At 39.2% G+C, this 23,304-nt stretch overlaps 2 protein-coding genes across 4 annotated transcripts in view; one reads left to right on the top strand and one right to left on the bottom strand.

Moving 5' to 3' along the window:
• The window catches only part of mast3a (microtubule associated serine/threonine kinase 3a), a 37,101-nt gene extending 21,290 nt beyond the window's left edge, over positions 1-15,811 (bottom strand). The window contains exons 1-6 of one of the 3 annotated variants that reach the window (XM_061044358.1): positions 15,725-15,811; positions 8,442-8,715; positions 6,483-6,514; positions 4,331-4,638; positions 1,325-1,413; positions 575-647 (exon numbers count right to left, since the gene is read on the bottom strand). In XM_061044358.1, the coding sequence (XP_060900341.1) occupies positions 575-647; positions 1,325-1,413; positions 4,331-4,416 (248 nt within the window). In that variant the 5' untranslated portion in view covers positions 4,417-4,638; positions 6,483-6,514; positions 8,442-8,715; positions 15,725-15,811. Of the gene's footprint in view, positions 1-574; positions 648-1,324; positions 1,414-4,330; positions 4,772-6,482; positions 6,515-8,441; positions 8,716-15,724 lie in introns of those variants that run through there. The other 2 variants (XM_061044359.1, XM_061044356.1) reach the window with 2 other exon arrangements.
• Positions 15,739-17,775, top strand: LOC132978961 (growth/differentiation factor 8). The gene is made up of 2 exons (XM_061044360.1): positions 15,739-16,075; positions 16,618-17,775. The coding sequence occupies exons 1-2, from the start codon at positions 15,739-15,741 to the stop codon at positions 17,373-17,375; spliced, it is 1,095 nt and encodes a 364-aa protein (XP_060900343.1). The 3' UTR covers positions 17,376-17,775.
• The last annotated feature ends 5,529 nt before the right edge of the window (positions 17,776-23,304 follow it).

Raw genomic sequence — 23,304 nt, 5'->3', positions numbered from 1 at the left:
ACATACTATTCTCTGTGTTTGGACGAGGATACCAGTACCATGTACATTTCCTACAAACCGCAGTGACGATGCAGACAGTTGCGTGATAAGTTGGATAGCTTTGCTTGTTTTCGCCCGTAATCACAGCAGCCCTGAGTAATGAGCGTGTGCACCAACTTGCCAGCGTAATTGGCTTGAAAAATGCCAGGACCAGTGTCCAGCAAGTGGCCCTAGGGCCTTTTCAGTTGGTTGGACTTGCTTTTCCATTGCTTTATTCCCACTACAGGGGCAAAAGGGAACAAGCCAGGGCATGCTCATTATTCACCCGACTCCTCCAAAACCAAGTTTCTTAGGTTCATCTAGTGTGTCTTGAGATTTAGCCTGAAACAAGCAGAATACACTAAGTACTGCTTTTGTCTTTTTGCATTAGATTTCTATTGCTGTTAATTGTCTCATGATTTGAACTTGAGCTGTGTGTAGTTTTTAGCTTTGGTGGAAGAAATCTGTGGCCACTGGAAAGTAAATCTGTCCTACAAATGCTCGAGTTCTTGAAGAAGTTTCAAATCTGTATTTAAAAACTTGACTTCATTCTTACCTGCGGGCAAACTGGAAGTTGGCAGAGGTGCTGGCAGAGACATTTCTCGGGCTTTCTGAAGGGCTGCTGCCAGCTGACAAAAAAATAAGACATTTTTGAAAATGAGTCAATGCTGAAATAAACTGTATGTTGAACAATCTACTGGCTGTCCTCTTTTTTTTTTTTTTGAATATGTTTGAATATGCTAATCGCCATGAATCATCGTAACATGAACTAGATTTAATTCACGGTAAAGCTAAATCTTTAGTAACAGTCAAACTCCCACAGATGTTGACTGAGCCTCTGTTTGAGCTGAATGTTGTTAACCACACCACATTCTCTTGAAAGGGTCACTGAAGGGTTTTTATGCCAACCCTGGAGGGCAAAGCACTACAACGCCACCAGTCTCTTAAAAAAAATTGGAGCAGAGTATGAATGATTCTTAATATCACACTCCAGACAGCTGGATCAAGGAAAGAGTCACCTAGAGGACGCTAAATGAAAAATATTACCATGAGGAGGAACACTATTTCATGTCTAATTCACTATACTGTGGGAACACTCTGAACCCATAGCAATGAAAACCAGTGCGAGTCTTGTGACATAGAGCATCAAAACGTAAGGCTTAAGGCACAAAAAGCTAACTTTTCTCTGTACCCATGTGATCGTGTCTGTGTTGTCTACGTCGATGTCCTATGCAACTTCTTTCTAGTATCATCGGCGAACGTTATCACTCAAAAAGCTCACACCAAAATACCAAAACATAAGCACCTGTGGCAAGTGGGAGAGGTGAAAGCGGTCGTGAGAGCGTGGGTGACGGGGTCCCAACTGCCAAACTCCTTCTCTTGTTGTTACGGGAACTGAGAGAGGAGGTAAACAAACACAAGAGAAAAAACATTTGCTTATGCAAGACAATTACAAACACAAACACAGAGCACAAGTTGATGACAATGTGTATTTTATCAGCCCAATGAAACAAAACACGTTCACCCTATGAGGTGTGTTGATAAGGAAACACTGATAACTGATATAATACTGTACATTTTGATTACATGTCAACATAGATGTATAGCTACAAACATATGTAAACACACACACACACAGAGTTGTGTTTTACATTTGGTTATAACATACGCACAAATAAAACATTTTATCCAGTCAATAATGGGCTTGTTAGTAACTTACACCAGGGCTGTGCAATAAATCACAATTTCCTTGTTATCATTTTTTGAGCATTCACAGTTAACAAATCGCAAAAGTCTGAATTTATCACAACAAATAAGAAAAATATATTTTATGTAAAAAAAAAAAAAAAAAAAGATGTCTTTCTCAATCAGCATGTGTACATTTTACCCATTTTGATGCATTCGTATGAAGCTTATATCAGCTACCCCCAGATTGTGAAGGTGCCAGAACAAATACAAATACACATCAAAATGTGAGTTATAACTAATATAAACTATTTATTTTTTGTATATTTGTTAGCTCCATATTGTTATCAAACAACGTAATTGCACACTGCATATTTTTCTCATGTCGTGCAGGCCCATATTACACTGACGTTTCTATGATGAGGTCTCCTGTGTCTGGAAGTGTTTTCATGTGGGAATTGGGAAATGGGAATATTGGAAACATCTGGAAAGCCCACATGAAGCACCTGACTCTAGAAACACAGCCATAGCTGGCTGTTATACAAGATGCAGAGAAATACTTGGACCCAACGACACTCCCATGACATAACTGTGCTCTGCAGGTCATAACATACTGTCCAAACCATTAAAGATTCATTATGGGTGAACACGATTGTTACGACACAGATTGATCCATAGGAGACAGAATCAACGATCAGATGTTTTTCCATCACACAGTCAGAGTCTGGTAGGCTTTAATTTGCAACCAGTCCCCTTTGCTGGAAGAATATTGTCCAAATTTGATGTTCATTTTTGTCATTTGGTTATTTTTTTATTAGTGAGTCAGAGAGAGCTCTGGAAGGAATCCCTGCTCTTTTGAACAGTCACTTAAAGTGATGACTGGCAGACCGGTTTAAAAGCTGGCAGATACAACTGAGAGGAATTACTCTAAGCACGACTCACCCACATAGATGCCACTGGTGTTATTTTGATGCCGTAACTTTGAAGTTCAAATGTTATTTTCTTAACCTCCTGTATGTTTGTGCATATATAAAAAGGTGCCTGAAGCCTGTTTATGCCTGGCGTTCAGTTTATGTGTGCTACCATCTTCATTTGGAGTAGGATTAAGGGATCCTCTTTAGTTTGTTTTTCCGTTCCCCCCCCCAAAGCTGGATGTAATCCCATCATGCTCTCTGTTTCATCTTGGTGAGCTCGATGCCATCTCTCTTTCTTACTGGCAATGGCCTAAAATAATTGAGGGCTGAGACGACATTAACAGAGCTTGACGTTTCTGGGTCGGTGCTGAGGCAGGTTTTAAACAGTGTATGGCCCCCAACCCAAAAAGCATCAAACTGGCAGTGGCAGCACAGCAACCGGGAGGAAAGAGAGCCAATAAATGTGTGACTTTTGCTTCAATAATGCACCAAACACAGAACGAACCCCTGAGTGTGAACCATTTTGTTCTTATCAGGAAATAAATAAACAGACACTTGTTTTTCACACCACAGAGCTTTGATTAAAAAAAAAAATGGCATAAAAGCATCACTGTATCACACCGTGACCACAAGAAGGCTGCATCACCAGCTGGCTGTGATAAGGCTACTCATATTTGGGAACAACAGTGGTTTGTAAGGGACCTTGCAGGGCGGGCAGCCATGCAGCATGATAAATGTAGGCCACTGAGATGTAGGCCTGAATGCTTCACATGTCTGCTGCTGATGGTGAAGGGCTGCTTTTACTGAGCTGAGCTGCATTGAAAGTCATGCTGCTGGGCTGAAAGGGTGATATGACTGATTCACATTTTCCCAAGCTTCATGAAAAAAGTAGATAGTTTGGTACCCAACACAAAAGTATTCTAATATGAAGGCAAATAACAATGTCACAACATTTTAAAGATAAGAGTAGGGTGGTTTTCTACAGGATTACACTCATTTATCATGGGTGCTGCAGTTTATAATTCTGATAGAAGCTCATATAGATGATATATAGATATCATATAGATAGCATGATAGAATAACGGGAAAAACATTTCACTGCAGACCTATAAGCTCAAAGGACATCAAAAGCCATACATTATGATAAGATCACTGTGGACTAGCTGTTTGCTGTTCAGAGTCCTTGATAGGGCATTCTGTGAGTGCAGATTACATTTACCTCACAAGATAAAGGCACATCAACACTACAGAGCCACTAACCAGATCAGTGTATCGATCAGCAGCAAGGGGACTTTGTGTCGCTGCATGCGACAGCTTGTAGCAGACAATGCAGTCTGCCCACATTCACAACACTCTACAATGGCCACGTTTCTCTGTCGGAAACAAAAACTAGGGCGGACGAAACCGACACATAGCATACAGTAAAGTGTGGGCTTCCTCAGACACCACATAACCATTATCAACCTGAGCTGTGCGCTGGCTATGATAGAAGACACTGCGGGGGGGTTGCGTTTACGTGCTGTGAATCAAACAGCTCAGCATACACGTTCAACAAATTGCTGTTTGTCAGACAGTGAATGACAAAGCTCGGAGCTGATGACAACTACAGGCTAGCCAGACGACGTTTCCGCTTTGAGACAGTTTAAGACACAACTACATCTTTTGTCTGCAAATATAGAGACTCTTTTCTAACATGGGTGTTTTGTTTTTACCTTTTTGATCTTTTCATCATGGCCCCAGTCACAAAACTAGTTTTGTAGCTCGGCAGCACTGTCCAATAGTAGTTTTGGTCAGACATGGTGATGGTGGTGATAAATCCAACACAGAAGAGAATTATCCTGAAAGTGGGAGCGTCATGTTATCCTCTCCTCTGGTATTATTGATGGTGGTTAGGCCTGTACGCAATGTCCAGCGCTGGAAACTCCACTCGGCTTCGGTACAAAGTGACCCCAGTCCCGCGGCACGGCAGCTCGGTGGTGACGAGAGACTGCAACGGCCATGTCCACTGTGCCCCTTCTATCTGTGAACATCAGGAGCCTAATTTACCAAACAGCGTGTCCTTCACAGGAGGCCACATTGTCGAGTGGTAGCTTCGTCAAAATACGAAGAGTGATACAAACTTTCCAGCAGCAACAGCAACGCCGCAACGCGCAGCCGCGTCAGCTCGCGCCTGAGGGAGGAGGGACTAATGGTGCCTTCGTGGACTGTCGGAAATATTGTTGTAATGATAACAGAACATAAACCTCCCGGAGTAAAATAGAAAAAAATACAACTAGAAATATTGTATTGAAAATTAAAATGCGTGTACCCTCGTTTTAAACATATGTAATAGATGGTATGCACATTTTGACATCGGGGAATATACAGTAATATCCTCATGTGATTTTCAAGGACTGCACAGCACATGCTCAAATAATTAAAATTGTGTGTTAATATATAATACCCAGCAACTTTTTCATGACAAAATTAAGATTATCATTCTGTTTCCTGCTGTTTATCTAAAACTGTTAGCAGTGGCAGCAGGCTAAGCAATGTAATCCTCCCTCTTTCCGGCTCCTCCTGATTCACCCTGCTTGAGGCTCACCCAAGCCAGATGAGATATGTAATCTCCCAAGCTGTTATGGATCTGCCCAGGTTTCTTACCAGTGCAATGCACAGTGTATGGAAAACCTTCAACAGAGGATGCAATGGAGTCTTCCTACTTCATTTTAGTTGTGCGTCTTCTGATAACATTTATTTTAAAATGTGTGTCTGACTGACCTGTGCATTTGATTAAAAATGTAAACAGTAGGGGCCTACGGCAAATCTGGACCCTTAGTAAATGAACCCAGACCTGATATACCCGTTGGAAATTCACCATAAAGAAAACTTTGGAAACTCAATTAGATAACTGAAAGACCCCGATGTCACACCACAAATCTCTGCTGAAATATCCAAGTAATTTGCTCTAATAGAGAAACATTTCACTTGTATCATTAAAATAGTAACAGTCAAGCTATATGAAAAAGATTGAAAGGAAAGCTCAGACATAAAGGGTGCAATCACATCAGTTATGTTTGTTTTAGCATAAATGAATACTGACCCTCATATACTTTCATTTTAATATTTATTTTTCCTTAATGAACTTTTTAAAACAATAAATCAGGTGTCTGTTGTTATTCTGTTCCTCACTCCCTGTGAGTTTTATCTTCCTCTGACTCACAGACGGATCAAACTAGTTGGTTTTTATCTCCTCTTAACAGACAAGAGGAAAGTCCCTGAACAGGTTATAGAGTCGGTGCAGAGCGTCATGTTGGTCTGACTGACAAACATCAAGCTAGTTCCTTCATGGTGTTCATGTGTCACTCCTCAAAATTCCTTTTAAATATCTGTTGATTACTTTACCCGGAAAAATATTTAGAATAAAAACATCAACACTAAGATATACCTGTGAGAGCTGGCTCTGCTTGTTTGCTCAGTTTGCATAGTTCAATGATGACAGTAACTCTGCTGTTGCAAAACTTGGAAAACTGAACATATAATCAATGTTTTTCTCAATGGGTTTTCAGCGATAAGATAACATTGACCCATACTGAGCAGATTTTAAGCATATATTGACAGCTCCATTGTTAATATATCTGATTTGTCTGCACCTTATCTCTACCTCTGCTCTGCCTCTCTTAGTTTACATAAAACCTGTCTGAGCAGTGAGACTTTAAGGCGATCCTTGTGAGCAGCTTCAGCATTTTAACTTCTGAGAGGAGGGTCAAGTAAATGTATGCAAGTGTGAAGCATGGCATGTGAGAGCAGTAAAGCTGTCGACTGACAAGCTCGGCTGGTTTGAAGAAGAGAGAGTGGGGCAGATAGAGAAGAGTTAATACTTACACATTTCCCCTGCGAGGAAGACTCAGCTCTTTCTAAAAAAAAAAATAGAGATGGAGAAAAAAATTGCTGTAAGAATATTTAATTAACAATTGGAGCTAAAAGACGTCTTTTCTTTGTTTAAACTGATAGCACTGATTTGAAATGTATAGACAAGCCATAGTGTTCAAGCATAAACGATTGTTATTGCTCTTATTTTGAATGTTTTTGTGTTCCTGCTGTTATGAAGACACACATGGACTCGATCATGAAATAGTTTTGAGAGTGAAGATTTTTTGCCACTTAAAAGCCCATTTAAATTCATGACAAATAACAAGGCTAGATCAGTTTTCAGATGGCTTTCCCCACATGCTAACCCTCCCTCCATATCTTTCTGTCATAGTGTAAATATCATTAGCCTCACTGTGGCCTACTTTCTCTACTGACGAGTGGGTCTCAAGTTGTTTACTGGCGAGGATATAAATCCGTACTTGCCCATGGCTACTGCAATGGAGCTCAGGCAACTGCAAAAGTGCCCCTGCCAATCAGGATTTAGTAGGACAAGAAGAGGTGACTTTCCCGATGGAGCTATAGGGAATTAAATAATGTTACAGCTATGCATGCACTGATTTCATCCTCTTCGTTTATCCAAGCCCTGTTCATCTCAGAAAGTAACGTTTATCACATTTAGAAACAAAATTTGTATTAAAGATAATCAGGGATTTTGTCTTTAAGCTCCAATGCTATGGAATATACTTCCATGTATGGTAGCATGCTGGTTAAATACATCAATACAAGAAGCTCAAAACATGTCTTCTTTGCACTTCTTTTGAAATGTTATATTTCACTTGATTTTATGCATCCTACTGCTAATGTTACCATTGGGGAGTTTAATCATTTATTATATATTCCCATTTGATTTCTATCTTTATGGAAGTGGCTTGAATGTTTCCAGCTCATGTTGTTATGTTATATTTCAGTTTTGTTGTATTATTAAATGATCAACATTTTGTTGCTTTCCATCTTACTACTCATTGTCCTTTTTTTAAAGTAATTTCTGTTTTAATTCATTCATTCTTCTTTGTAAAGTACTTTTATGAAAGGTGCAAAAAAATAATATTATTTAAAGAAGGACATTTTTGCAGATTAAGAACATTTTCATGACTTTACATTTAGAATCACTGATAACCTGTAGCCTACTAATAAATACATAAGACTAACATTAAGCTGTTTTTTAACACCATAAAATATTTAAGAGATAAACCTGCATTATTCTAAACAAACCTGTCATCACAAATATCATGCACATTATCAGTGAGCACTTAAAAAAACATCTTAATTGCAGATGTAGGGTGAAAACAGAAACAAAAACTGAATGGGAACACCCAGTTTGCAAGACTTTCATCACAAGCCAAACATCCCTCCTTTAAAATGGAAACATCACAGCTCTCACTTCTTAATTAATGCAGAACATATCAACATGAATGTTCAACTGTGGGGGAGGAACAAAAGCCACTTCATTATTCTTATTGTAGACATTTCAAGGTAATAAACATGGCACCAAGGAGGAGAACTGCCAATCGTCCCTCGGGTTTTATGCTGCTATCACCAAGGCAACCGGATCCACCAGAGCACCAATGGACAGCCCCAAAATAAACACGAGATCCTCACAGACGTAGCCTATACGGAATTATTACAGAAGGCTATGTGCACTTATTTAAGTCATTTTACTGATGCCAGCGCCTTTTTCAATTAATGCTTTCCATGCCAAATAATAACAATCCTTGATATGCTACAGGCTATAAAGGGGAAGATTTTTTTTCGTTTTAAAATTTAAAAAAAATATCGATACACACACACAGCCATTCCGGAAGAAATCCCTCAAACCCTCGCCACGTCGCCAATGGTTTAAAATAACATTTTTTATTGATATTTTCCAGGAAACAATCACATCCTGTTGCTGTCATGGCAGGCTCAGTTTACCTGTAGACCACGGCGTCTCAGGATGTTCGGCTCGTCCATCGTTGAAGACAATAGAAAGAACAGATCTCCAGTCAGTCAGCCCATACTGCGCTCAGTCCTCTCACCATGAGCATGCACACAGGCCTCCTCGCTGCTACTGCCACTACTGCTGCTAATGCTCCTACTACTGCTGCTGCACCACCATCTCCTCCTCCTCCTCCTCCTCCTCCTCCCCGGGGCGAGCTGCACGACCGGCCCCGAAAAGGTAACGCTTCAGCCCCGCTGATCACCTGATCTACAAGAGAGGAGGGAGGGAGGGAGGGAGGGAGGGGGTGAAGTGGAGTGTTACACTTTTAAATGAAGTGAGACAAGAAGTTAGGTCCCCTCCCTGTTGATTAACATTCTGTGCCGAGTTGTCAAATGCATACCTAATGCTGTTTAAACAGGATGGAAGGATGAGTGGATTGATTGACAGCAGCAGGTTTTCTTGCCAATGAACAGGATCAATACATTTTTAATTAAATCTAAATTGACTCTATAATGGATAAATATTAGCCATAGTATTAACAAAAAAAGACCATGTCAACACAAAGTATAAAATATACTATATTGGTGAGGTAATATAATTTTGATTCCTCATCAGTTCATGTCCATTATTTTTCAATCATCTCCAACTGTAAACACATGAGAGACAGTAGTCAGTTTCACCCTAATGCAATTTACTTTCTTCCATATGTTGTGCTACATGCATAGTGTCTGCACACCACTTCATCTTTTGTATACACATCATGTAAAATAACAGACATCATGTCTGTGTAACCAGAGAGGATGTGGAACAATTGTGCTTTGAAGTCAGGCTGAATGCGGTGATTGATCTGTGTCTGACACCCAGTGAGTGGTACCATGATGGGTTTCTTTTTTTTTCCGTCTCCAACAATGGTTTGCCTCTTGTCCTGTGATGTCACATGTCCATCTATGTGAGGCAGAAGGATGTGGACCCTCCATTGTTCTCTTGTTTACTTGAGTGAAAAGACAAAATGTTTGTAAACAATGATGGGTCTTCAAGACTTGTTCCAGGGGAAAGACATTGTATGATATGAATTTGACTAAATGTTTAAATTAGATTTTGGTGTAAGTTTAGGAAAATAACTGTAATATTGATGTATTAATAAGAAAATAATTCAGTTTTTTTTTTTTTTTAAATCATTGTGTCTCCTTATTCATATCTTGGTTTGGGCCATATTGTTTTCATTTTAAAATGGATCCATCAAATACATTTGAATTAAAGTTAATTCATATTATTGTATTTTTCAATGTATTAAAGTTTCTTTGTAGTTGGATCTAGTATCTACTTTCTTTTAAATGTTCACTATAGGCACTTTTCTTGTACTGAAACAAAAAGAGTTATTCCTTCATACTGGTATAAAACGTCCCTCTGATTGTTGTGATTGCTTTATTTACAGCATGGGTAGGTTTGTTGGATCACTGTAAAAGCTCCACAAAACAATACAGAAAATTGACAGAATTTCTTTTTCTATTAAAATGTCTTCTGATTCAAGTCAGTATGTGTTCAAGTTCTCTTTAATATTCTGTTGGATTTTTTCACAAACAACATTTTATTCCTACATTATCTGTTTCTCAATAGAGTATCTAAATCCACAGTGGGTTTATTGTTGCTTTATCTTTAGTGTGTTATTAGTGTATGGCCTACTCTTTATCTTATCTCATCAATAACCAGGAAACACGCCAACAGTAGCGTTGTGATCGGCTTCTTTCAAGGAAGTGGTAAGAGAGGAGTTCAACTCAAGTGACAAAAAAACAAAAACATGATTGAGTTTTTCCGTGACTGCTGCTGAGTTTGTATGGCTCATTTCACTTTCAGCATGAACATGATCAAAAATTGACATGTGAAAGATCCATGTGTTGTGGAAATTTTATTTATTCAACAGACTTATGATTGGGTTCAGATCTATCAAAAAAGGACAGCCTGTTTTGTCACTGTCGTCATGCAGATTAAGTGTTCATATGTTTTGTTCTCATTAGTTAGACTAGTATGGAAGTTAGCACTTCCTCTGTACTCTTTTTACAGTCACACAGTCCTTCATATTTCTGTTTCCCTGATCTTAACCTCAAAGACCTGCTTTAGATCTTTAGATTGAGTATAAGGCTTGAAGCTAGAAAGTTGTCTCAGTTTCCTGACACTGCAAGCACATCATGTTGTTGTTGTTTTTTTAATACGAACTGGATTTAAAGAATGGTATAAAATATGTAACAAAACTTTAATAAAAATAGATTAAATTTAACCAACCCACCTGGGAAATATATCAAGTTTACAAGTTTTTTAGACTATATTTTATCAATGAAGCAGATTCACTTTTTCTTTAGGGTTTAGCTTATGCTGCTTGAAAGAGTTAAAAATCCACGAAACTACCAAACAGAACCATCAAAACAACAACAACAACAACAACACACTGCCTTCTAATTATGTGGCATTTTTCACAGCTGGAAAAATACATTTTCAACCTCACTCTCTAAGAAAAAGCCTCCTCTATAAAACAACAAAAACAAAACAAAAACATTTATATTTTTTGACCTGAAGTTCATATAAGCTTAAATTAATGACTGTTAATGCCCCTGACTTCAAATGAAAAAGCAGCAATTTATAGTCTGCACTGTAGCTTTAGAGTCACTAGAGGGCGCAGTGAAGCTATGTGTTAATATGCTGAAAGTTAACCTGTGATGTTAACCATGTGGGCGATCTTTAAAATATCCTTTATTTTGCAAGCTGTACTCTGGAAATTGATCAGTCGCTTCGCCACTCTCAATGTAAATTTGGTTAAAAAAAGTCTTTGAGTGGATGGCTGGTGAAAGATAAAACACACTTCTTTATCTGTTTATTTTCCACAAAGTCTTTCAGTTGGGTTTGCATAAAGTCAAGGATAAACAACATCATTAACCTGCAGCAAGTTACACTGAAAATCCTCCAACTTTTGACCTCTTTAAACAAGGTCATGCTAATTGTTAACACTACAAAGGTAGGTTGCCCAAAAGCAGGGAGAGGGAGAATTATGCAAGACAACTCTTAATTTCTGTAATTAAAGTTGGTTAAACTTACTTTATTTGTTCTACAATTTCAGATGTTTTTCTTGCACATTTATTATTTCTGGTAATCATATTGGGGTATAATGATTTATTTATTAATTTAGGACTTTAAAGCCCGTGTGAGGAATCGTTGTTATGAAAGAAGCTAAGATACATATTAATGCCTTTTCATGAACTACCAAAGAAATCAAGACCAACAGCATGTAGACTCACTATTTCCATATAATTTTTTCTAATGCCTGAAACCACTGCAGATAGGTGACAAAGCCATTAACGGCAAACTGTAAAAATAGACTTTTTTTTTTTACATTTTCCACAGCAAAGACCCTCAATGGAAGATACATCTTGACTGTTAAAATTAGAGAGAGATTAGAGTTTTGGTTAAGAAAATACTCCTTGCACATGCACAGGAAAAAATTGGAAAAGAGATGATAAGTACCACTACAGTAGGTCCATAGGGGTCGCTAAAATCAACCCATGCAGAAAGTTCCTTGAAAGAGCTTTAAACTACAATCCTTATATTCATTCAGCGGTTAAAATTAGGGCCCGATGACCAATATGGGATTTTTGGGGCAGATGCCAACATCAATACTGATATATCAGCCGATATCTGTAGAGATAAATATAGATATACACATTTATTGCATTGATCCCTCAGGTGCAGTTATTAAACACTTGTGGAAAAGATATATAATGAAGAAAAGAGGGTCACTCAACTTGAAAGTAACTGCTCATGTACGTGCATCACCGCTTGACACTCTGGAGAGGGATAATGCATGTTGCAATCCATATAGCACCCTCTGCTGGTGAAAGAGAACTGCTAGTGTAATACAATGAAACTCAAATGAAATGCTTTTAGACTGCCGAATAAATCTAGTAATATTGATGCATATCTGCAATAAAATTAGCCGATACCAATAGTCACTGGATACCCTAATATCGGCTGATATTATCGGCTGGCTGATAGTCGGAATGTAATTACCGTAAATGTACTGCATTGTGTTTTGTTGTCTATTTTCCTGGAAATGGAAAACATTTTTATCAAATATCACAAAGCAAATTATTTAAATTTCAAGCTCAAATTAACAATGTTCCTCTTCTTTTACAATTTTCCATCCATCGATAATCTATACTGCTTTTTCCTGTTTGGTGTCGCGGGGGGGCTGGATTCATCAATTAACCAACAAGCATGGTTTGAAACTGTGGGAGGAAGCCGGAGTACCTGGAGAGAACCCAGGCATGCACAGGGAGAGGCCCTGTCCGACGGGGATTTTGAACCAGGAACTTCCATGCTGTGAGGCAACAGCGCTAACCATGGGATATTGCAGACACTCTCCACTCATTCAGCTCTGACTGCCACCAAAACAAGGCTCCACAGCAGACTGGATGTTAGAAACAAGCTGCGCCTGTCACTCACACACATAATGTCACGCTACGATCACCCGGTCTCCAGAAAACAGGTTTTGATTTTCAAGTGTTTTCTACTGTAGTTCGGGTTGCGTTATGCTTTAACTGAACGTCATATCTTAACAAGATGTTACTAGAGGATTGCCATATGTTGTGTAATAATCCCCCCACCCCACTGGTCCATGCAGTCAAAAAGGTTGGGTACTCCTGGTTTAGATCAGGAAATAAAGTAGATTTAAAGGTATTAATTGTTTACAGTTCTATCATCTGCCTGACCTCGCATGCATCATTTTGTTGGGGTCACGAACCCCATTTGGGAAAAACCATGTGACTAAAGCTTGATGCCGCCATTTTTAATTTGCATCTGATTTTACAGCTTGCATGACTGTTTTACCAGTGATTATGATGAAATCCACCAACATATTAAGAAACTTGTCTTTGTCATGATGACAATTCAAGTTGAGCCTGTCATTATTTCCCTTCCTTGCTCTCACTCAAGACAAAAGAGATAAAGAGAAGGAGAGAGTGAGCTTTACATGACAGCTTTAACAACAGTGCCTGTTTGCATGAGTCACTTTACACCTTTCACACACTTTCAGCTGGAAAGTGCACATGGTTGTTTCATCACCTCAGTGACTCACCACTCAGAAATCCTCGTAGTGGTAGAAGATACTTCTCTGACACTATTTGATCATTGCACCTTCCATTTTAAAAGTTGAATATTTTTCCAATTTGTGAAATTAGAAATGTTAATATGGTAGCTAAAGCTTTGGCCCTCAACCTTTTTGACTCTTGAGCTTTTATAGTCCAGCAGTGGCTAAGAGTGCACGTGTCTATGATGGTGACAAGTTGACCGCAAAGAAATGTTCTCTTTCTTTCTTTTTCATTTTTTTAAAAGTAGCAGCCAGAAAGAGGAAGTCCCCGACATGACACCAACATTCTGAAAAAGTCAGTAAGAAATATTTATAATGTTGTGCGGCAGAATTTATTTTCTACCCCTTCCATTTTTGTAAGTCCCGTAACACAACCCTGAAACCCCACATTCTCAATTGAAGAATTATGACATTTAATGTAACTTGACAGTCGCCCTGATGGAACTGATGAAAGACAGATAATATTTGGAGGAGAGAGTGTGGGGTAACATGCAGCAAATGGTTGAGAGTCAGAATTAAAACCTGGAGCCTTTTACCTCTGTCTAACTTCAGCTCTGAGCTAAAAATTCACCTGTGTCATTTCAATTTAATGAGCATTGAGTTCATTTTACGGTCCTATTATGCCATTTGTGTGTTGTATCAGGTTTTATGATTTTATGAGTTCTCTTTATGGTCCTTTGTTGCTCTTTTTCAAACGGTTTATGATTCCATGATATCATTATGTAAATATTAGTATTTTTCCTCCACTAAACCTCTGATGACTCAGCAGTTTCACTATCTGCATGCCAGGAGGGTATGTAACGCTTCCAAGCTCATGATTTGTCAAAAAAGAAAGTCCATAGATGCCCTTTTACGGACATTTTTCAGAAAGGGAACTCTTTATCAGCCAGTAATTGCTTTGAGTCGGGAATGCCCTTGATGGGAAGAACAAGGTCAATGACACAGACACGTATTAGGGCAGGGAAGCTACTTTGTAATCATGCAGTGCACTGACCCTGCTTAGTGCAAGAAGTGAGGACTTTCATCTAATGTGCACTTCTTTGTATTCCCCAACAACTGTAACTCAAAGAATGACACAGAGGCCGGTATAGACAGAATCTAGAGACGTTTTCGCTCTATTTTAAGCGAAACCAAAATAGATCATCTTCACATCATCGATCTTCTCACATCAGGTGTGAACTGTAGAGTTACACTGAGGCTCTTTCCACACAGATAACTTCTTTGTTTGTTTATCTCTTCATCTGACCTTGAGACAGTGCCTCTTTCAACTGCTATAGGGAGGAGTGACACCCTCATAATTAACTCTCTCCACCTTGTTCATAGCTGTATAGTGAGACTGGATTGTTGCCAGTTTCAGCAACTTGTCAGTGAGTGAATCAGAGCTTCAAAAGGTAAGTCAAAAGGGCCGCACACTCAGACAACAGGAGCCGGGAGAGAAAGAGGTGTGTTTTTTGGATTCCTTTGGTTTAATAGTAAGAAAAGACTGGATCTAGTTTCCAAACACCTGTTCAGGAGGGAATTTGTAGCCCGATAGATATTAAGAAAGACAACAGTTACATGTTTATTTTTTTTCAAGTTTCTGGGTCAGAAGAGCCCAAACCATATTGTTTCTCCATATTATTCATTGTGGTCTTAGCCTCTCTTTTTGCTCTGGTCTGTATCTGATACTGACCTCTGAGCACACTTGGCATAGTTGTTAGGAAAAGTAGGAAGCACAGCCTTGTAGTGATCAATAAACCTTCACACCATTATCATTAACCTTGAATGAGCGGATGGAATTTCCCATCGTAACCACCCTTACAAATGGTTACTGTAACCAACATGGTCAATCATTTGATTAGGACAAGCAGGAATTTTCTAGTGATGTAGCAAATCATTGCTTTATTCAGAAATCCTGTAATTTTACACAACTACTATCTCTGCTTTCACCTCTCACTGCGTGGCAAAGGAAAAAGGTTATATTTCATAGGTCACATGACACATAACACAACGCTGCAAAATGTTTCCACATCATGACATTGGTATTGCCATACCTGAGCCCATCACAGGCTCACCTGACTTACCAGGGGTGTGGCAACCCAGAAGCTCTATAAATAAAAACCATGTGACGAATTTCATTCATAACATTCAAAGCAGACCTACCTGACAGCTTCACCATGCTCAGATCACACACCCTCCCCAGACTCATCTTCTGCACGCTGATGATCCTTGTGTTTGTCACAAGCTCAGGGGAGAGCCGGCCTCATGAAGCCCAAGAAGGAGCTCCTGGTGGGGACAGGGAAGACAGTCGGAGGGTCATGATTCTAGAGGCTGTGAAGACGGGGATCCTTGGCTCACTGGGGCTGGAGAGGGAGCCCAGGCCTACACACAAGGCCTCAGAGGAAGAGCTGAGGAGGATGTACCGGCTCTACAGGGAGACACTGAGAGAGATGAGAGGAAATTCCAGCAACACGATGAGGGAAACCATGTATACTGTGCTCTTTCCAGCTACAGGTAAGACATATTTCAGACATCTAGAATACATCTAATGTAGCCACTGACACATTTAAATGACTGTTTTAAAAAAAGCCAAATCAGAAAGTTTGAGTGGGAGTAGGAAAGAATGTCCTTCTGCTGCAGGCAAAGGCCGTTGTCGTCTATAAATAACTTGTGTTAGTACAGTTTGTCCTCCAGGTAAAGATCTATCACTGCCTGGACTTTATCTGTTCCGTGTAGGGCAGAAATATAATCTGTAAAACATCAAACAGTGCTGTTCACACAGCGTTCACATTCCAAAAAGTTGTGAGAAATCATAATCGTGACAGGCACACCCTGTTTATGATGTTGGACCCATAGCTGTGTTTGCGATCACACTCTACTCTTTAGTGAGCTATCATGTGAGTTTATGTTGTATAGCTGTTAGAATGTCTGTCTGTTGAAAATTAACCAAAATTAAAACTGTAAGCATTAGTTTTGAAAATTAACTATTAAGGATTCGGCAAACTTTGGTTCTAATTAAGCTTTTATTTTGTTTCTGCATTTTTTTTTTTTTTTAGTGAAGACAAAAAAAGCTCCAGGGCGGACAGAACACCTTCCCTCAGGTCAACATGTGCAGTGGTACAGAGCTGTTTTCCACAAGAACCCCAACATCCAGGCTGAGCTGACACTGGCTCGGGCTCAGCTGAAGATTTCCAGGCAGGTTTTAGATGAAGCCACTTTAGTTCAGCCTGCATTAAGACCAGAGATTAAAGTCAACCGGAAGAAGCCGGTGAATTCCCCAGACTTTGTGAACGTGTCAAGCACTCGAGATGTGATGCTGGACATCAGGCCTGAGGTGGAGAATTGGATGAGAACTGGTGAAGGTCAGAGGCTGGTTGTGGATGTAGGGATAGTTGTGGGTGAAAACACTCTGAGGGTGAACCCAACCATTTCTCTGGAGTTAGGTCTCAAACCGGCCCGGAAGACGAGGCTGCCTCGTTCCAACAAGGAAGACGACTGCGATGAGCGAGGGTGGTGCTGCAGGAAGTCTGTCACTGTGTCCTTTAAAGACATCGGCTGGACGGACTGGGTGGTGGCACCGACTGAGTACACAATGCATTTTTGTGACGGCTCCTGCCCCCACAACTACAAGCCAGCCAGCATGCACACGCAGGTGAAGTCTCGGCTGCACCAGATCACTAAAGGAGGGACCCCTCGGCCCTGCTGCGTGCCGGCCGCCTACGAGCCCATGGTGCTCATGCACTACGACAGCAGGGGAAAACTGAAGCTGACGCCCTTTAATGACCTGATAGTCAGTAAATGTCACTGTGCCTGAAGTTAAAGTGAAAGTAACCTTGAGGAGATCATTGCCACTTGAAAGATATGTTACATGATGAAAAAAGCCTGCTGTAATACTTTATTTTGAAGGTGCAAACATGTCAATGTTTTGAAATTCATTGTGGACCAGGCAGTCATTCATGAGTTTGAAACTTATTTATTTGAAGTTGTATTTATGTTCCTAAATTTATATTTGTGTCGTGTTATAGTTTTTTGTTACGTCATATATTAGTACTGCTTAAGATTTAGTTATTTTGTCATTTATTGTTAAAAGTATTTTGTCTTAAACATTTCAACCTATTTGAAGACCAAAACAATGCTCTGATTTACTGACACTGAGCTGTTGCACTGAATAAATCAAAACAGTTGGAAGTTTCACAATAAACACATGGCCATGATATTGTTTCATATTCGTTATTTATACTAAGAAATACTATCAGCTAGTGTAGCTCATGAAGGCCAGGGTGTGCCAGAGAAAGCCGCGATAAAGATATGATCACTGCTATCTCCCATTATCGACCTTGAAGTTCACCGTGGCCTTGACCAGCCAGTAAAGGAACAGAACGAATCATACAGTTTAATTTGACACATGAAATGGAAATGTACATGGAATAAAGTGATTATTGCGAGCTCTTTTTCTACTTGAATCTATTTGTCTTGGCTTAGGGATCACACATACAATATCTAAAATTATTGTTCATTCTTTGTGCAAAAGCATATCTAAAACATCACTGAAAGCAAACATAACAACAACAAAGCTTTGATATTTTCTAAGTTTGATCATTCAATAGATATGTTATCCGAGGAGTCTGGAGTTTACACACACACACACAAACACAGTAGATGTTTGCACAAAGAAGGAACAACAAGATATTCTATGTGTGAACGCTAAAAGCCAAGAAAAATAGTTGAAGATAGAAAAAGTAGAAGAACTTCTCTTTTGACCTTATAAGGTCAATGTTGCTGCACATCACAGTGAGATATTCATTTACAGCCGAGAAGTGACTGTTCCACAAATAAGTAATGCAAAGGGTTGGTCACTTGAGTCTGAGTTGTTTGACAATTAAAAACAGAGAGCCTTTTCAGATTGGCAGCAATCAATCATTTCTTTGTTTTTTCCCCCTGTTGCTCTTAGTGTGAGGGATGACAGCCTCAGGTCTTTAGTCTTAACATCAGAATCAGATATACTGTATATATTTATTAATGGGGGGGCGAGATGTCAAATAGATTACAAGTTTCAGAACAACCCTCAGTACATACGAGTATTAGGGACAGCGTTCATACTGTAAAGCTCCTCTGTTTGTACTCTAATGCAAATAGAATAAACGATGTAGTCTCTAGCTCCTGCCATCCTTCAACATATTCCAGGTTTACAGGAAAACAAAATCAACTTTAATAGGAACCATAATTTACAATTATCCATACAAGCACAACATAACCTCATACTCTGTCTTTTTAGACACAGGTTAGATCTATAAGGGTAAAAGACAGATTTAAAGAGCTAAACTTGACAAAGATTTTCACATCCTCTCCATCTGCCTCTCCTCAAAAACTGACAAACCACAAACAAGTTAAATGGCACTTACGTGTGGCATTTTTTTAGCAAGTCTTGCTTTTTAAAGCATGTTTTCGTGCCATAACTTAGTAGTTTTAAGCACACCCTATATTTCAGAAATAAGAATTTTGTAGTCATCATCTTTTTGTATTTACAGTACTTTATGGAAACTGAACAGGGAACATGTTTTTAATGTTACATTTCTTATCAGAAAAAGTTTAAATACTGTAAGACAGAACAGACACTTTAAGAACGACATAGTTTAAATTAAATAAATCAGCAAAGACTATTTAGTATGTTTAGTTGATATTGTTAATGGCTTATATTTTGTTTAAAAAAAATGTTTTCATTGTGGCAGCTGATAATGAAATATAGAACATTTTAATGGTGAACAAAGACAGCAAATACGTTTCAGTGTGCAATCAAAGTTAGTTCAATGAATCATAAGACAGTGATGCATCTGCGGATTGTTAGGCCGACTATCGTTAAAAATATTGATTAATCACATAAAGGTAATCAATAAATGATCACTTTAGAAGTATTACTATTTAAGAAAACATAAAAACTCTGACACAAACTCTGCATTAGTCCAAATATCCATCTATTTACAGATGTGAAGTATATTTTCATATTTACATACTGTGAGACCCCTTCTAAGGTTTTTTGTTTGTGTGATAAAAACATGTTCTCTTTTAAAAGTTGTTTGCCAGCCCTGATGAAGACCTCTTTGGCTGAAACATGTTGACTTTTTAAATCATTTAGCTATAATAACAAAGGCCTTTATAGCCTTCCTCATTCTGTACATGTTTCATGCTCGGAGTGCCTGGTCTCTCCCCTTTTTGTCTATATAACATCCATCCATATTTACAGCTGCCATTGGGCGAGAAGCAGCGTACACCCTACACTGTTCTCCAAGCCGTCAACTGTCAACCAGCCACACTCACATTCTCAGATTTGGAGTCATCATTTAACCAATATGTCTTTGGACAGTGGGAATCCTTCTCGCTGGGAGACGTCAGCTGCTAACACCATGCAACCCTGTTTAAAACATGTTTTCTTTCCATTTATTTTAACCCACACAGGTAATAATAACTTTACATGCTGCAGAAATGTTTCTAGCAGAGGGCCACATGCAAACTTTGTGATTACAAAAACCAGCAGCAGAATGACCACGTGACTGTTCATAAATAGAAGAAGAAAATTCAGAAACTGAAAGTGATTCATCATTCATTCCAGACATATTTGGAGTAATAACGAAATGTGCCAAAAGCCATGGCAATGAAAGCTGAAAAACAAACTTAAAAGAACATCTACACCAATAATACTAATCCACTTCACCTAACTGTACATCTAATGTTCAACAATGACATCATAAAACATTGTGTATTGTTGTACTGAAGCCACTACAGTCACTCCATTATTATAAGGCAACATGGTCACCTTGTTAAAATGTACATTTAATCCTCACAGTTAATGGAGTGATAGTATTTGAATAGAGATTTGTCCTTTTAAGCATCTGGCACAATATACACGTCTTCGTCTGGGGTGTCCGGGAGAAGGGTGAGGTTACAGGCCGGATCGTTGCTGTAGATTACATCATCTGGTACGTCACACTGCAGGTACAAATCCTCCTCAGGCTCTCTGGGCGACCTGCAGAGAAACAATGAGTGTTAATAGAAAATGTTCAGAGGGGAATTGTTTCTGATGCGAAACACGTTGTGAAAAGAGACAGAAGATTGTGTAAACTTTGTGGACTTCTAATGTTACTCAAAGGAGAAAGTCCACACTGAGTCATCAGCTGGCACGTTTTATGAAAAGACTTCAATCCCAAGAGAAGAACAGAACGAGAGATCCTCTCCGGATGCCACCCAAATCTGCATGTTTAATATAGCTGAATTGTGCAAAATGGGGAAATTGACACCATAACCACAATGTTTCTTCATCTGCTTCCGTCCTGATCTCTTTTCAGCTTCAACATTTGCTCAAATTTGGTCTAAAAATGTAACACTGCTTGAGAAAAAGATGCTGTTGAAATGAACGCTTACCTTCTCTGTTTTGCTGGCTGCTTGTTGCTTCTAGTCGTCAGGTTTTCATAGATCGGGGTCTGTCCTGTCATCTGTTCTGTGCTTATATGGCTATACGGACGCGGATCAGCTTGTGGCGTCTCAGTATATTCTTCCTTCTTCACACTTCTTCTTTGCCAGGACTGAAACGTATCCCTGATTGTGCGCTGGTATTTCCACACGACTAAACAAGCTGCGATCACGAGCAGTAAGAAGAAGATGGTCAGACCTGAGGCCAGACCTGCAGAGGAGCCGCGGGAAGGACATGCAGTCGTGCCATTTCCAGTGCCACAAGTGTTGTTGACAAACATGATCTGCAAGAAAACCACAGAGTTAAACTTATTACCTACAATCTTTTGTTGAATCTTAAGTACCATTCAATTTGCGGCTACTTATTCAAATAGTTTTCCACTTTTTATAGTTTACTCCTATTTAAAGGGCCTCTACAATAATAAAATGTCCTGTATGCATATCAGTTACAATTCAATTATATATTTAAAGTGTTCAGAAATAAAAATAGGAAAGATAAAGTCAATAAAAAGATGTAAAAAAATAAATCACACTACATTCCTGGAACAGCAGTAAAATAATATATGAGCCAAATCAAACCCTTTCCTGTCACAGTGAAGGTCAGAAGGAACAGTTGTCTTACCATCAAAGCTCCTGCGATGTGGGTCAAGGTCTGTGCCGTGTGTGAAGTCAAGAAGTTCCCTTGAGCGCTTTGCACTCGCAACAGTGAACTTCCCTTTTTGTTGAAATCATGGAACTGGCCGACAGAAGAGCCGAAACCTGAAGTTTCCGGTAAAAGTGCTTCAAATAAACAACTGCTGATCGAGCTGAAGAACGGTTAATTTTAACTCTGCGGTGGGAAAATGTTCAGCTTCTCAAGTCAAACTACCACAAGTACTTCAGGTGGGCGAAAGTTCAACTTTTGAGACACTAAGTTTTTTTTTATGTAAAAAAAAAGTCTGTATAACCTCTACTTACAGTCTGTTTGGGTTAATATTACTGCTGCGATAATGTAACACTTATATTTTAGTGCCGTTCAAGATTGAGCTCATTTTATACAATTGGGTATACACACACACACACACACACACACACACACACACACACACACACACACACACACACACACATGCACACATTTCTTATTGAACAGTATCTTTACCTCCCCCTGCTGTTACTGTCACTCTTATTCTTATTTCAACATAGAAAATAAAACACCTTAATCAAAGTGTAAATAGAAATTTACTATGGACAATAGTCACATTAAGGGCTCAAACTTATCAAACAACAGGCTATGTGTTAAAGGCTTTACACATTGACTCTAACAGGCATACAGCATCTGTTATTATTCCAACAACCTTCTGTAGTTCAAAACTGAAAAAGTCCAGACTCTCAGATAGAATAGATAAAGCGAAGTGAAACGTTGAGGCCTCTCAGATGTTTCTGCTTGCTGAGTGGCAAATGTTAGTGCAGCATGTTTACATGTAAGACAAACGTGACAAATTCCTGATTAACAACAGCTGCATGAAGGAATCCTGCTCCACAGATGGGTTTCCTTCTTTTTACAGGCCCTTATAAACACACTCACCTTCAAGGTTTCCCCTCCCTGGAGGGTTATTCAGCAGTAATCCTGTGCACACACTACGTCTCTCCACCTGCCCTGTCTCTTCTTTCGCTATGTTACTATGGTAACTTTACAACCAAATTAGACTCTCCTTAATAGCAGGTGAAACAGCTCCACTGCGCCTTCATTGCCTGTAGAAAAAAAAAAAAGGACCAATAATAATCTGGTTGGTGTTTGGATTCTCAGCAACACCGACACTCAAGATGCTTCTAATGAATTTGGTGGTGTATGTGGGTTTTTGTTGAGCAGGATCACCATAAATATAGATCATATATGCCTCCTGTTGTTGTTTGTGCAGTTGCTCTTTTAGCTGCTGCAGCAGTAATTGTGAAAGTGAAACTCCCATTGCTGTCAAGAGACAAGTATGAACAAGCACAAAGTGTCTTTTTTTCCACATTTATAAAATAATGCACAGGGGGGAAAGGCTTTGCTAACACACGGTAATAAAACCACATCCTATCACTCTCACTGACTGGCTCATTTGTGAAATCACGAATCAAGTTAAATCTTTGACTGCAGTGTGCAGTTCATTCACCTTTTAAGTCCATTGAGCTGGAGTGGAGGGAGGAGTGGAGGGAGGGGGAGGAGGGGGGGGGGAGATACTGTTATGACAGTATTTTATTTTTATTTTAGTCAGCAGCAGGGGTGCGCATACAACTCCAGAGGGGACACACTG

Source organism: Labrus mixtus, chromosome 8 (genome assembly GCF_963584025.1).
Source record: "Labrus mixtus chromosome 8, fLabMix1.1, whole genome shotgun sequence".
Lineage (NCBI taxonomy): Eukaryota > Metazoa > Chordata > Actinopteri > Labriformes > Labridae > Labrus > Labrus mixtus.
This window is presented reverse-complemented; position numbering and strand designations above follow the sequence as displayed.